Source organism: Verruconis gallopava, assembly GCF_000836295.1.
Source record: "Verruconis gallopava strain CBS 43764 unplaced genomic scaffold supercont1.10, whole genome shotgun sequence".
In the NCBI taxonomy this organism is placed as follows: domain Eukaryota; kingdom Fungi; phylum Ascomycota; class Dothideomycetes; order Venturiales; family Sympoventuriaceae; genus Verruconis; species Verruconis gallopava.
The window spans coordinates 235027-247715 of record NW_015622146.1 but is presented as its reverse complement, the minus strand read 5'-3'; the positions used below and the strand labels follow the sequence as shown (position 1 = coordinate 247715).

The 12689-nt window shown below is 47.1% G+C and overlaps 7 protein-coding genes across 8 annotated transcripts; 2 read left to right on the top strand and 5 right to left on the bottom strand.

Annotated features, from left to right (window-relative positions):
• Window positions 1-16: 16 nt before the first annotated feature.
• On the bottom strand, window positions 17-2904 carry PV09_03733 (aconitate hydratase, mitochondrial). The gene is made up of 3 exons (XM_016356965.1): window positions 1362-2904; window positions 707-1298; window positions 17-653 (listed from the first exon to the last, which is right to left on the bottom strand). The coding sequence occupies exons 1-3, from the start codon at window positions 2755-2757 to the stop codon at window positions 206-208; spliced, it is 2436 nt and encodes an 811-aa protein (XP_016215054.1). The 5' UTR covers window positions 2758-2904; the 3' UTR covers window positions 17-205.
• Window positions 2905-3971: 1067 nt separating this feature from the next.
• Window positions 3972-4520, bottom strand: PV09_03732 (uncharacterized protein; the record flags this gene model as incomplete). Its single annotated transcript, XM_016356964.1, has 1 exon — window positions 3972-4520. The coding sequence occupies one exon, from the start codon at window positions 4518-4520 to the stop codon at window positions 3972-3974; it is 549 nt and encodes a 182-aa protein (XP_016215053.1).
• Window positions 4521-4631: 111 nt separating this feature from the next.
• Window positions 4632-5984, bottom strand: PV09_03731 (uncharacterized protein). Its single transcript, XM_016356963.1, has one exon. The coding sequence runs from the start codon at window positions 5648-5650 to the stop codon at window positions 4802-4804; it is 849 nt and encodes a 282-aa protein (XP_016215052.1). The 5' UTR covers window positions 5651-5984; the 3' UTR covers window positions 4632-4801.
• A 70-nt stretch (window positions 5985-6054) lies between these two features.
• On the bottom strand, window positions 6055-7464 carry PV09_03730. Of its 2 annotated transcripts, XM_016356962.1 has the most exons (5): window positions 7101-7464; window positions 6997-7029; window positions 6540-6941; window positions 6431-6488; window positions 6055-6380 (listed from the first exon to the last, which is right to left on the bottom strand). In XM_016356962.1, the coding sequence occupies exons 1-4, from the start codon at window positions 7331-7333 to the stop codon at window positions 6467-6469; spliced, it is 690 nt and encodes a 229-aa protein (XP_016215051.1). In that variant the 5' UTR covers window positions 7334-7464; the 3' UTR covers window positions 6055-6380; window positions 6431-6466. The 2 variants fall into 2 exon arrangements, with proteins under 2 accessions (XP_016215051.1, XP_016215050.1); XM_016356961.1 differs by having other exon boundaries at window positions 6055-6488.
• Window positions 7465-7534: 70 nt separating this feature from the next.
• On the bottom strand, window positions 7535-9083 carry PV09_03729 (uncharacterized protein). The gene has a single exon (XM_016356960.1). The coding sequence runs from the start codon at window positions 9004-9006 to the stop codon at window positions 7711-7713; it is 1296 nt and encodes a 431-aa protein (XP_016215049.1). The 5' UTR covers window positions 9007-9083; the 3' UTR covers window positions 7535-7710.
• A 135-nt stretch (window positions 9084-9218) lies between these two features.
• PV09_03728 (uncharacterized protein) lies at window positions 9219-10410 on the top strand. Its single transcript, XM_016356959.1, has one exon. It carries the CDS (start codon window positions 9430-9432, stop codon window positions 10372-10374), a length of 945 nt encoding a protein of 314 aa, XP_016215048.1. The 5' UTR covers window positions 9219-9429; the 3' UTR covers window positions 10375-10410.
• A 354-nt stretch (window positions 10411-10764) lies between these two features.
• PV09_03727 (uncharacterized protein) lies at window positions 10765-12381 on the top strand. The gene is made up of 2 exons (XM_016356958.1): window positions 10765-11720; window positions 11779-12381. Exons 1-2 carry the CDS (start codon window positions 11086-11088, stop codon window positions 12236-12238), a joined length of 1095 nt encoding a protein of 364 aa, XP_016215047.1. The 5' UTR covers window positions 10765-11085; the 3' UTR covers window positions 12239-12381.
• Window positions 12382-12689: the final 308 nt, after the last annotated feature.

Sequence of the window (12689 nt, the reverse complement as noted above, 5' to 3'; positions counted from 1 at the left end):
GGATTGATAAGCGTAATTAAAACAAAAATATAAAATAGGATCGGTTAGGTTTTTTCAACAGAAGCTTACAAAATGATTTCTTTTAAGCCTATAAAATGCTTTTGAAAACTGTGACGACTGACTGCCTGTGGCCCGTACGGTACTAGCTGTAGTACAGATATACTCGATGACATGGAGATAAGAGAGAAGCAGGTATCGCAAAGAACTAGTCGCTCAACTCGGCTTGTCTGACAATCTCCTCTCTCTCTTCCGCTGCTCGTCTGGCTAGCAAATTCAACGCGCTTCCCGCAAGCACAAATCCACATTGATCTTTGCTTAGTGTATGCTTGGTGGCAATCCGTGCGACTTCTTTTCCTGCTCTTCTCACTATCAGCTCAACATTACCCTGTCCACCACTCCGTAATACGTCAAGCAAGCCAACTGTCTCAATTTCGTCGCAGGCCTTTAGCTTATCGTAATCTGTCTCGTTGGCGAATGTTAGAGGAACGACACCCTGTTTCTTGAGGTTCGTCTCATGGATACGAGCGAATGATTTGGCGAGAATAATGCGTCCGCCTAGATAGCGAGGTTGCAGTGCGGCATGTTCGCGAGCTGAGCCCTCACCGTAGTTGTGTTCAGCAACAACGAGCCATTCACAACCCTGTGATTTCCACCTAGGAGTCGTTAAAGATACAGCAACAAAAAAGTTAAGAGATCATGAGCTTACCTTTTTGCCAGCTCTGGTATCGAGCAGGAACTGCCGTCTATATCATACGCCACGTTTGTCTCACCAGTTTCACTATTTACCGCACCAATAAGTGTATTCTCGGCGATATTTGGTAGATGTCCCTTGTATTTCAGCCAAGGGCCAGCTGCTGAGATAGTATCCGTCGTACACTGGCCTTTCACTTTATACAAAACTCTCAAGCCCTTCAGCTCAGAGTCCGGAAATGGGGAGAATGGTTCAAGAATAGCCAGTCGATCAGAAGTTGGGGATATGTTGACAGAAACGGATGGATTGGGTATGCCTGGTGTTGGGAGGAAGTCAGGATTGCCCTGGGCAAAGCCGGCTTTGGGTAAATCTCGGCCCTTAGGCGGCTTGAATTTGAACGGGGTGCCATTGGGCGTGGGTATTGTGTCTGTAAGTGGGTTGAAAGTTGTTGAGCCTGCATAGCTCAGCGCCGTGACTAGCTCGGGTGAAGCAAGAAAATTCATAGTTGCGCGGTTGCCATCGTTCCGAGCAGGGAAGTTACGATTGTAGCTTGTAAAAATAGCATTTTCTTCGCCTTTTTTAATTCCATCCGTTCGTTTCCACTGTCCTGCAGAGGTTGTTAGCACACATGCTTTCCTGAGAAGAGAAGGTTATGAACAAGATATCCTACCGATGCAAGGGCCACAGGCATTAGCAAGCACTACTCCACCTGCCGATTCGAAGGTGGATAGAGTGTCGTCCCGTTCGAGGGTAGCACGAATTTGTTCACTGCCGGGTGTGATGAAGAAGTCCGCCTTCGGTTTCAAACCGGCTGCAGAAGCTTGCTTTACCAAATCCTCAGCTCGTGTCATGTCCGCATAAGAGCTGTTCGTGCAGCTCCCAATAAGTCCAGATGAGAGTACTTCTGGCCACTGCTTCTCCTTAACAGTCTCTGCGAATTTTGAAAGTGGAACGCTCAAATCCGGTGTGAATGGGCCATTGATGTGGGGTTCAAGTTCAGAAAGATTGATCTCGAGTACTTGATCGTACATGGCACCTGAATCAGGCCGTAACATGTTTTGCGACTCAGGGAGAGCTGCAATCTCTGCGGCTTTCTTTGCAATAGAGCTACGATGTGTTGCCTCAAGATATGGAATGTGTCCCTTGGAGAAAGGGAACAGTGAAGTTGTAGCACCAACTTCGGCTCCCATATTGCATATCGTCGCCATGCCCGTGCAACTGAGTGACTCGACGCCCTCACCGAAATATTCGATGATGTAGCCTGTGCCGCCACGAACAGTCAGCTTACCTGCCAAAGTCAAAATAACGTCTTTGGGGGAAGCCCAGCCGCTAAGTTCGCCGGTAAGTTTGACACCCAAAATCTTTGGTGCCTTAAGCTCCCAAGGGGCGTCTACCAAAGCATCCACAGCATCCGCACCTCCAACTCCAATCGCAATGGCGCCCAAACCACCGGCGTTTGGAGTATGACTGTCTGTACCAAGCATCATAAGTCCAGGGGCTGAGTAATTTTCCAAGACAGTCTGGTGAATAATTCCAGCACCTGGTGGCCAGAATTCAATGCCATACTTCTTCGCAGCCGACTCCAGAAAGTCAAAAACTTCCTTGTTACCCTGTATGCTCACTGGCAAATCGGCATTCGCGCCCTTCTCTCCTACAATCATGTGATCGCAATGTATACTCGCTGGTATCGCTGTACTTGGCAGACCACAGGACATGAATTGCAGCAGCGCCATCTGAGCTGACGCATCTTGCATGGCGACCCTATCGGGCTTAAGCTTGAGATTTGCCTGTCCGCGTATATTCTTGCCATTGTCTGTGTTCGTGAGCAGCGACTCTTCGGCGTTTTCCAAGTGTGAATAGAGGATCTTCTCGGCAAGAGTGAGAGCACGGTTGCCGCCTAAGACGCGTCTCACTTTGGCGAAATTCTTGAGTAGCTTTGCATACGGAGGTGTTCGAAGTTCGATGTCGCGCGCCGATGGGTAATGGGAGTTGACAGCAGTCGCGAGACCTCTTCTCTGACATCTTGCGCTTGCGCTGGCGGCTCTTAGTAGGACACGCGACGCCATTCCGAGGCAAGGTGTCCCGGCGAATGACCGATGCTATGCAGTCAATCGCGCAAATAGAATTATCCAAAATGAATTGGGAGATCACGGTAGCATATGCACTCACCGTTGCTCGTAGAATCAATGAGTTTGCACGCAATTGACCCCGATGTTTTCCCCAAGGTCTTAAAAAAGTTCATCCCCAGACTTTCTGCTTGCCGACATCGGCATCATGTTTCCCCTAAGTAGCTTTAATTCGCTTCTTCTCATTGGATTGAAGCACTACAACCTAGACTTTTCCTTGCAACACATTTTCGTTTGTAAACTCTTCTTCCTCGTGATTCTATGCATAAAAATGAATACATATGGAACATGCCTGTCAGTTATTTGGATATGGTGCTGGAGAGCTGCTTCTAGATATTCTTTTCGCTACTAAATCGATGCCAATGACGGAGGCGTGCTAAGTATGAACTTAATCCGCCGTGACTAGTATTAGCTAGCAAGTTTTAAGACTTTCGCAATCTCAAACGCTCCCACCTTTAAGAAAAATGAAAGTGCGTGCATTCTTGCCTTTGATCATGTTCCCTTCTACTGTCCGGTTCGCCGTGACCTCGACATGATCTCAAAGCTAAGTGTATCCATAAGTTCAAAATAACTTAGCGTTTAAACAAGTTTGTTAATTCGATTGTCGGTTTTAAATCAAAATAGCATGTTACTTAATTACGATATATGAGGTCAAGCTTTGCTGAGACTTACTGCGTGAGATTCCAGCCGCTGCATCGTAAGTTATGAGACAACAACAATGTCAGTTGTTGCTTGGTGCTTTCCCAAGGAGACATGAGCATCGCCATAGCTTTCTTAGTCTTGAAAATATTTCTATATTATGGAAACGAACATTATACACTATGCGCGATCTCATGGATTGAATGAAAAGAAGGAGACAGGCCGAAGGGTCAGGATCAGTACAGTGTTAGCATCGATGCAGAAAATGGTTCAAAGCTCATTTATGCAATAGGCGAAGAGCCACGCATACTATTTGAGATTTAGCACACTAGAAGCTTAGAGTAGTCTACACTGAAGAGTCACTAGGTTTCAGCGTGTCTGAAGCCATTCTTCTCTTTGCGAAGGTGCAACTTCAAGACATGTCCATGTTCATTAAGGCGAGTGACAGAACTCGAGCCTTATTCTATATCCATGCAATCATTATCGGGGTATCTCGGTACAAAACGGATAGGTATTCAGTGGTAGCTCAGTCCACTGAGGATCGTCTGCACTGGCATACCATGCGGAAGCCAGCAAACATTCCACATCCCGGTCCTCTCAGGAAGAACGGCGTCTGTGCCGGCGACTTCAATAGAGTCCAAGATTGAATTCAGGGTCATCCTCTGAGGTGATAGTTGAGCAACTGATGAGGACGGTCGCTTGATAGGTCGGGCCTGTCTGACTGTGACGCTGCGCTGCCTCCTGTCAACGCGACCGACACACGAGCGCGCCTTTTGTCTGGCTTCTTTACGTTGGCTGTCTGGATTCGTGAGCTTCGTCCTTTTATTGCTCTCGGTTTTCAGGTCAAGAACATTTTCAGCATCTTGCTTCCGCAAGGGCTTCTTCTTGCTCATAGTTGGCTTTGATAAACCCTTTTGTTTAGATTTCGGCGCAGGCTTCTGTGTAGTTTCGAGCCTAGCGTTGCCTGTGGGCGAATTGAACGTAGTTATGTTGCTCCATTTGATTGTGTCCTCTCCTAGCCGCTGGCGGAGCTGCACGACGTCTGCTCGTTTCATTGCGAACATTTTGTTTGCGTGATGTGTTAGAATTGCAACGCTTGTGAGAAGAATGTGGAGTTTGTGTCTTCAAAAGTCAGAAGGAGTAAGATCTCAGTGAATGGGTTCTCGTCACCTTAAAAGACACGAAATTGACGCACTGATATTTATGTGATTGACGAATGCGAACCATGAATAGTCCACGACCGAATAGGACAATACTAATATGACAGAGGCTAATCATGTATCTTCAAAGCACAACTCGGCAGATTCACAAACAATCAGAACTTATTCTGCTCAGAATTACCCTGTTATGCCGTGTTAATGAGTTGTTCCTTGAAGCTGACGTAGCCAGCGCAGCTACATAGTGCTCCAACGACGAGATCCGCCCATTGTGCTGGGATAGTTCCTCCTTCCACTCCCCAGTGGAAACATAGCGGGAAATACGACAAATCAACGTACAAACTCTTGTACCATGCTCTTTCATCAGCTGCTTTCTTAGCCAGTGCTGCTTCATCTACTACAGCAACATCCTTCTCACCACCAAGCGAAGTCGACGATGCTTTCGTTTGCGGACGTGAATCAGCGCTGGCCAATTGCGTAAGTCTGTAAAGACGAACAAAGTCCAAGACGAGGTACAAGCCGTAAAGCCAAATGGCACGACGCATCTTCGGTCCCAGCTCGGCAGGCGTGAAGCCAGCGCCACGAAGAATACCTTTTCCAGCAAGATATACTCCATTTTCGTACCAGAAGTACCCTGACATGCTCGCAAGTTGGGACCAGCTGATCATCTTGAGGATAGTATCCTTTGGAGGGGTGAGATACGCGGCTTTGGCACCAAGATATAATTTCAGCAGACCCCAAAGTCGAAGAAACGTCCTCACGTCACTACAAAGTGCACCGAGATTTTTTGCAGAAAGCGCGATGGACAGAAGTCTGGCTTTTAGCTCGGTTTTCGCGACGTATTGAGAAATGATTTGAAGTTGCGCAGAGGTGAGAACGGCGCCATAGCCGAGGAAGCAGAACGTGGCATCTATTCCAGCGGCACTGGATAGGATCTTAACCAATTGGGTGATACGCTTGTCGAGGGAGGAGTTGAAGAGCATCGTGAGAGCATCATTGCTCTTCGCTTTCGCTTTTTCGACGTCACTTGATGACATTTTGCTATTGAAATTTCGGCGGGATGAGTTCGCTTCGTGTTGAGATGGAAAGTGGAATTATCAATTGATAAATGATGGTTTTGTAAGGCTTCGCCGCAGTAAGCAAAGCACTACAAATTGATGGTGCAGGTCCCTTCAATGTTTTGTTTAGAAAGGGGTTCAAAAGCGCGGACAGAAAGCAGGAGCAATGTCAAAAAGAGAAGAGAGCAAACAAATGAGTGCCGAACAAATAAGACAGGGTCGGTTTCGAGCGTCAGGTTTGAGGCACTCTGGTGTTTTTTTGGGACGGTACGTTGCTCACTATCGCATAACGACAGCCGAGGCGGAAGCGGAGTTAGTGCAACAAGCGGGGTATTCCCGAAAAGGGCCAGTGAGTGCAGTGAGAACGCGGAAAGCGAGCCAAACGGAAGCAAGTGAGATATTTGATGATGAATTCGGACAACGAATCGGCCATTCAGAAGGTCGCGTTGTCGCTATGTCTTGTCCAACCGCTCCACGCAAACGGCAGTGAGAACGGCAACCCTCAAATTCGAGGAAACACCAGTCACGTGAATGTATGGGAAAGTAATCAAGATATCCATACTACCGTTAATCTACGGAACCACAGAAAGACTCCAGCAAACATTTTTTCCCACGATTGAAAGTTCTTGTGGTGTAATTTCAGCCACTACTGGAAGATTTCCCCTCGATCTTGGTGCCTATCGTGCTTTGCATTTGGTCGCTGATACTCCTTAAACGTGTTAAATTAAATGGCTTGTGCTTATCCAGCCTGGTACAAACGGTTAAAGAGAAGCCAAGCCGTTCGAAAATCCATTCTCATCGCTTGGTGATCTTGAGTCTGCGAGCTGATTAGTGTGCTGTTAGCCGGACAAAAACTAACGCCACGAACAAGAATATGTTTTCTCTCCCGTAAATTGCTTTGTCTGGATCATCATTCACTTCCTCAACATTGAACATCTTCTTGATGCCTTTGATGAAATGCATGTCGGCTCTTCTCCGCTTCTTGAAACAAAAATAGCAAACTGTTGAGTCGCCGATAAGATCTTTCATCGTCTTCTGGAGTAGAGGGAATGCTGGTTCGAAGTAAACACAATCAGCAGCGAGGACAACATCAGGCTTATTCGGTATATTCGCTGGAGGAGGAGTTCCCCAGTCGTAGACTGAAGCCACGACGTTTTCTTGAAGGCCGTTCAGAGCTATGTTTTTCTGCATCAAGGCTAGCATTGGTATTTGATCCGTGATATGAAGTGGTTTTTGGAACGCAGCTTGTGAGGCTACTGCGATTGCAAGTCTGCAAATCTTGTGAGTACTCTTGCACAAAACAGCCATTTGGGTCGGATTCTTACCCAACAAGCCCACCACCTGCCCCAAGTTCAATTCTGTATCAAGGTGTAAGTACGCTCCATTGTCTCGCAAAGCTTTTATAGCAATGGTGTTGAAGTCCACTGACATCGTTTTGTTCTTGATCAAATCTTTATGCCTCAGCATATACTTTGCCAGCACCATACCAGCGGGCCAAAGTTGTCCTCCGCATCCTTCGGCCAAATCTTCATGCAATCGTAAGGGCGGTGCTAGCAAGCCATCAAAATCAATCAGAGCCTCGCCTGAAACTTTGATGTCTCGAGGCTCGACAAGGTTATGGCCAAAGGCTAAAAAATCTTGTGCTTCGTCGTCTGAGGCCATGATGCGAGATGGCAGAACAAGATCACCAACCAATATTGAGCCTGTGTTAAATCCTAATGCCTAATTTGCTCTGCTAATCCTTCTTGACCAGCGAGTTGCAACTGCGAATCTCCATTCTGAGCGCATGATGGTCAAAATGTTCATACAGCTTATCCAGCTTGGAAGCTGGCAGGCAAAATGCGAAACACGTGACTCCACAAATTCAAACAAATTCAATCAGTTTATTCGGCGATTAAGCGCATGATAAAGGCATACTTCCTGTTAATAAGCTCCAACAATATGTGCTATTGTGGATTAGATTGGTTGTGCTTATTTTGATTTTGAAGTTTCGTGGCTTCAAGCACAATTCCTACAGGTGGCTAATCGTTTGATAGCCTCTAATCTAGGATCCAAAGCTTGACTTCTCCATCATCGCCGGTGCTGATAATCATTTCTTCTTCGTCATTACGTCTTCCCTTATCTCTGCGCTTCGTCCAGCACACATGGTTGACCTCAAAAACGTCGTGAGAGCCTTCCAATTCTGCCACTGCCACCCACTCTGTCAACTGAACGTTGTTTGGCTCTGCTTTCTCTTCGGAAGCAATTGCCGGCTCAGCAGCTTCTGGGAGGTTCCGCCAGCGCTCCTCATATACGATAATCTTGCCATCACTTCCGGCGCTCACGATACGCCCGGAATTTTTGCTCCAATCTACCGAATAAATGGCACGTTCGTGCCTTTGTGGCAGTACAGCTTCCTCTAGCCACTCTTCTTCGATGCTGTTGTTACGTATAATGCTTGGGTAGCTCTGATCAGGTGGCTTTTCACTGCCATCCTTTGGCTTCCGTCTCCAAAGGCGGATGCTCAAGTCATCGCTTGCGCTAATCAGCCTTGGACCGCTTCTCTTTCGTTCCTCTAGGAACGCTCTTTGTGCATCGTTCAAGTCATCTCTATCAAGTCTGTCCAGATTCGATAGAGGCTCGAATACAAGAGACCATACCGTGCCCTTATGGCTCCTCAACACGGCAACGCAACTCCAATCGTCCAGATCTTCTCGATACAATCGAATAGTGTCATCGTAGCTCGAACTTGCCAATAGGTCCTCGGCAGGATGCCAGACAACAGTTTTCACATCGCCACTATGCTCCTGCAACACGGCTATAGTCTCGAATTCGTCGTCCTCAATCTCTTCCCATATCCACACACTTTTGTCCCGCGAGCATGTGGCTAAATATTGTCCGCCCGCCGACCAAGCTACACTCTTGATCTCGCTTTCATGGCCTTCGAGGACAATACTAAAGCGCCATTCATCTTCGTCTTCTTCATCTCGGCCAGTGAAGTCCACTTCGTCGGCGCTCTCGTCAGCCCGTGGCTTAATTTTGTCTCCTTCTATTTCCCATCTCCGCCAAATCCCAGCAGACGCGTCGAAGCTGCCAGTAGCTAGTATAGATTCACCTTTTGTATTCGGCTTCCAGGCTACCGTCCTGATGCTGCGCTTGTGGCCTCCAGTGATTGTGCTCAGGAGAGTGAATGAAGTAAGAGAGTATATTCGAACCGTCTTATCAGATGATGCACTCGCTACGATTGGTAACGTTGGATGTGGAACGGTCTGCCAAGCACGTGTGGTCGACGCGGGGGAGAGAGTTGCGAGAGCAGACAATTGAATTGGGAGGGCGTCTATAATTGCTTCTGGCATTGTGTAGCGAGCAAATGAGCCTGATCTCTTGTTAAAAGAGAAACAGCAAATGCATTGCAAATGAGAAGGAGCGCAGTCATATTGAAGTTATCGCTGCAGAGCTTGGAGTATATCAAAAAGTTGAGCTCCGCGATCGGCTTCCTCCAACGTCATTCTCAGCATGTCTAATCAACTCGTTGTACAATGAATTTTTAGAATCTCACTTTTCAGAAAGCAGGTTGTCCAAAACGAAATTGAATCATTTTATCGTTTGGTGTCCAGACAGAGCATGTCAGTGATGTCTCGTGCTCAGCATGCAAGCTACAGCTCGTATTCGGCAAGAGCTGAGTGCACACTTTTAACTGCAGTATTTCCTTTCAACCTTCCACATGAATCCAGACCGGCCCTCTATCTTTAGGAGTTGATAAATTCAACGAAATACATATGTCTCGTCTGTTGTTTACATTTTCCCCGTTACCTTTACTTCTGTGGTGGCTTTGGACATTTATTTCAATGCCCATGTCCCCAAATGTCGCCAAGCTCTATGAATTCCCTAGAGGCGCATGGATCGAGAATATCGCTGTTCGCGGAAACGGAAATCTTGTTGTCGTACGCTTCGATCAGCCTGAGGTATTCGAGATTGAAATGGACGTCTCGCCTCCACGTTCACGGCTTATAGCGCGTTTTGAAGAGTATAAAGGCATTCAAGGCATTGCCGAAATAGAGCCGGATATCTTCGCAGTCATGCCTTTCAAAGGATCCACATATTCACTCTGGACGGTCAATCTGGGATCAGAAGGGCTGAAAACAGAGGTGATATCACATATTCCAGATGTAGGCATGTTGAATGGTTTGACGAAGCTGTCACCGTCAACTTTGCTCGCAAGCGATACCAAAAGAGGTGCCATCATGCGCCTAGATATCGCCAGAAAGTCTTCGTCTACTGCTATCAAGGATGACTCCATGGCTGGGTTGCGGTTCTTGGGAATCGGTATCAATGGTGTCCGAGTTCGAGATAGCATGGTGTACTACACAAACTTATGGAAAGGAACACTATGCAAGATTTCAGTTAATCCTATTACAGCTACTCAGATAGGGACCCCTCAAGTCGTAGCGACAAATTTGGGGATCCTGGACGATCTTGCGATTGATAAAGACAATCAACAATTGTACGTCATGCAATACCTGGCAGGCACAATCACGCGAGTTCAGGAAGATGGGACGAAGGAAGTCGTTGCAAAGGGCCTTAAATACATAACTTCTGCACAATTCGGCAGGCGAGAGAAGGATCGTAATGTCTTGTATGTCAGCAGTAGTGGGAATCCCTTGGGACAAGCTTTCAAGGGAGCTTTTGAAGGGGGAAAAGTGTATGCAGTCCATTTGGAATAGCCGGCACCCGTTGCCAACGGAATTGAGACTTTGCAGTATGTTAAATCTCGTCCAGGCGTTGAGGTACGCTACCTTGAGCGAAATGTTATACATCGGGGAGAATATGAGAAGAATGGTACGATTGTGAAGAAACAGTACGAAGAATGTTGGCATCTACGGCGCGATAGATGTGTGATATTATCACTCCGTGGTTAGTCCACGAGCGGCATTGGCACCAGAGCCTAAATGCTTCAATGTTGACGGCTTTGCTGTACGGGACGGAGTGATTCTCTGTACACGATTACAATGGCACATAACTATACCCAAACTGTGCTAGACTTCCCGCTCACACCACTGACGCATCGCTTATCACACTAGGGCGGGGATGTGCAATCAAGTTCCACTCCAACGCTTCCATGTTGCAGATCCTACAATGTGTTGATTCTTTGCTTGCCGTCGCAATTGACGCTCATTGCGGGACCCAGAGACAAGATTCCGCCGTACTTTCACATCCTGCAAGATACGAGATCACGGACTCGACTCGTGCCCTCCACCACAGGCTCGGGCCTAATGATCTTCTGAAAGCCAGACTTTAAGATCCATCGCTCGTTGACGATCGTTGTATGTGGATTTCGGACATGATCACGGGCACAGCTTCTCCGACTATGCAATCGTTCTAGATCTTCACAAGCAATTTCACCACCCTCGTTCTTTGTTTCCTCACTCATCACGATGCGGGAACGAGTCCGGCGGCTCCTCGCCTGCCTCTGCCTTGCGGCTTGCTGTCCATGTTGTTTCCCCTGCTATATTTGCGCCATTCGGTCGCGAAAGCGAAGGCGGCAACAGGAAGAATATGAAGCAATCATGGAGTATCAGCGGGTTGGCCCACGAAGTCCAGACACGGTGCGACCTTTACGCAGAAGTCACAGGCGGCGAATCAGTATTCCACACTGCGCGCGAAGAACAAACAACGAGGTCGATAAGAGCCTAGACGTAGAGAACGAAAAAGCAATTGAAAGGACCGGAGAAAAAGATGCTATATGTGGGCCAGGACATGCAAGTCTGAATACGATCGACAAGCACGTTCTGCAACAAGCAAAAGCGAGTTCGGACGATCAAATCACGCACAGTCAATCACAGTCCTTATTGTACCGGAAGCTACCACCAGAGATTAGAAGTCTGATATGGCGTCACTGTGTTGGTAATTTCAACATTTATCTTGGTATCATCAGCGACGAAAAGCGAATCCGACACTGCAAGATCTTCGAGGGCAAAGGATTGATGCGTCTAAGCATGGACCAAGCCGAGCAGGATAAGCTTATGAAAGAGCACTACTTCATATCACTGCTCCAATCATGCCGCCGAGTGTGAGTATTGCCGTGTATTCAATCCTCTCTATGGATGCCACTGACATTGAAGTCGAAGCTACACCGAAGCGATCCCTCACCTCTATACGAACAATTCCTTTTTGCTCTCTTCACCTAAGACTCTGCTCGCTCTTTCCTCCACAACGCTGTTACATCGCTTCAACTTGATTGCAACGCTTTTGATGAAATATACCCCACAGCTCCAACATGGTCTCTCCTTTGGGCTCTCGCAACATGACGTACGTATGTGGGAACGAACAGCTGACCTTCTCGCCTCTATGAAAGGGCTGAAGAATCTAGACATCATTCTCTGGGATAGAAGTCTCTACGGCACACCCGGCGATTGGGATAATTTAGAGGGCCTGCTAAAATTGCTACGCAAGATCAAGCAGCCGAAACACTTCACCGTGACTATCGACCAGAGTAATGAAGTTGAAGGCTTACGCGAGAATCTCGGAGACATTCCATTCGTCTTGAGATACGGGAGGCGCGATGATGACGAAAGGTTCTTCTGGTGAACGTATTTTTCCGTAAACGATGTATAAAGTGGATTGACAGGCATTTACGGCATCGATGTATCACTTACTCACAAATGAAATGAGGGTTATGAGATGGTGTAAAAGGCACGGAAGAGTAGAAATATGATTTACAAATTTTCCAATCGTCCCGTTGACATGCTCAGCCGTCATTCTCATGAACTATGCCTTGACCCAGTTCAAAATTGACAAATCTTACATCCATAAACTGCATAGGCGCTCATAAATTTCGTTTTCAGATCTTGTATTCCTGTATCGCATAGTTTCTTCTTATGCCGGTACCAACGTAGACTGTATGCAGACAGAAGTGAAGCACAGGGTAATCTGTGTTGCTTGCATAGTAGTTTTCATCAGGAGGCTTGCCGGTCATCTAGGCTGATCAGTGCACTTTGACTCTTCTCTGTCTTGAAGTTCTTGTTAATGGACAGATCAC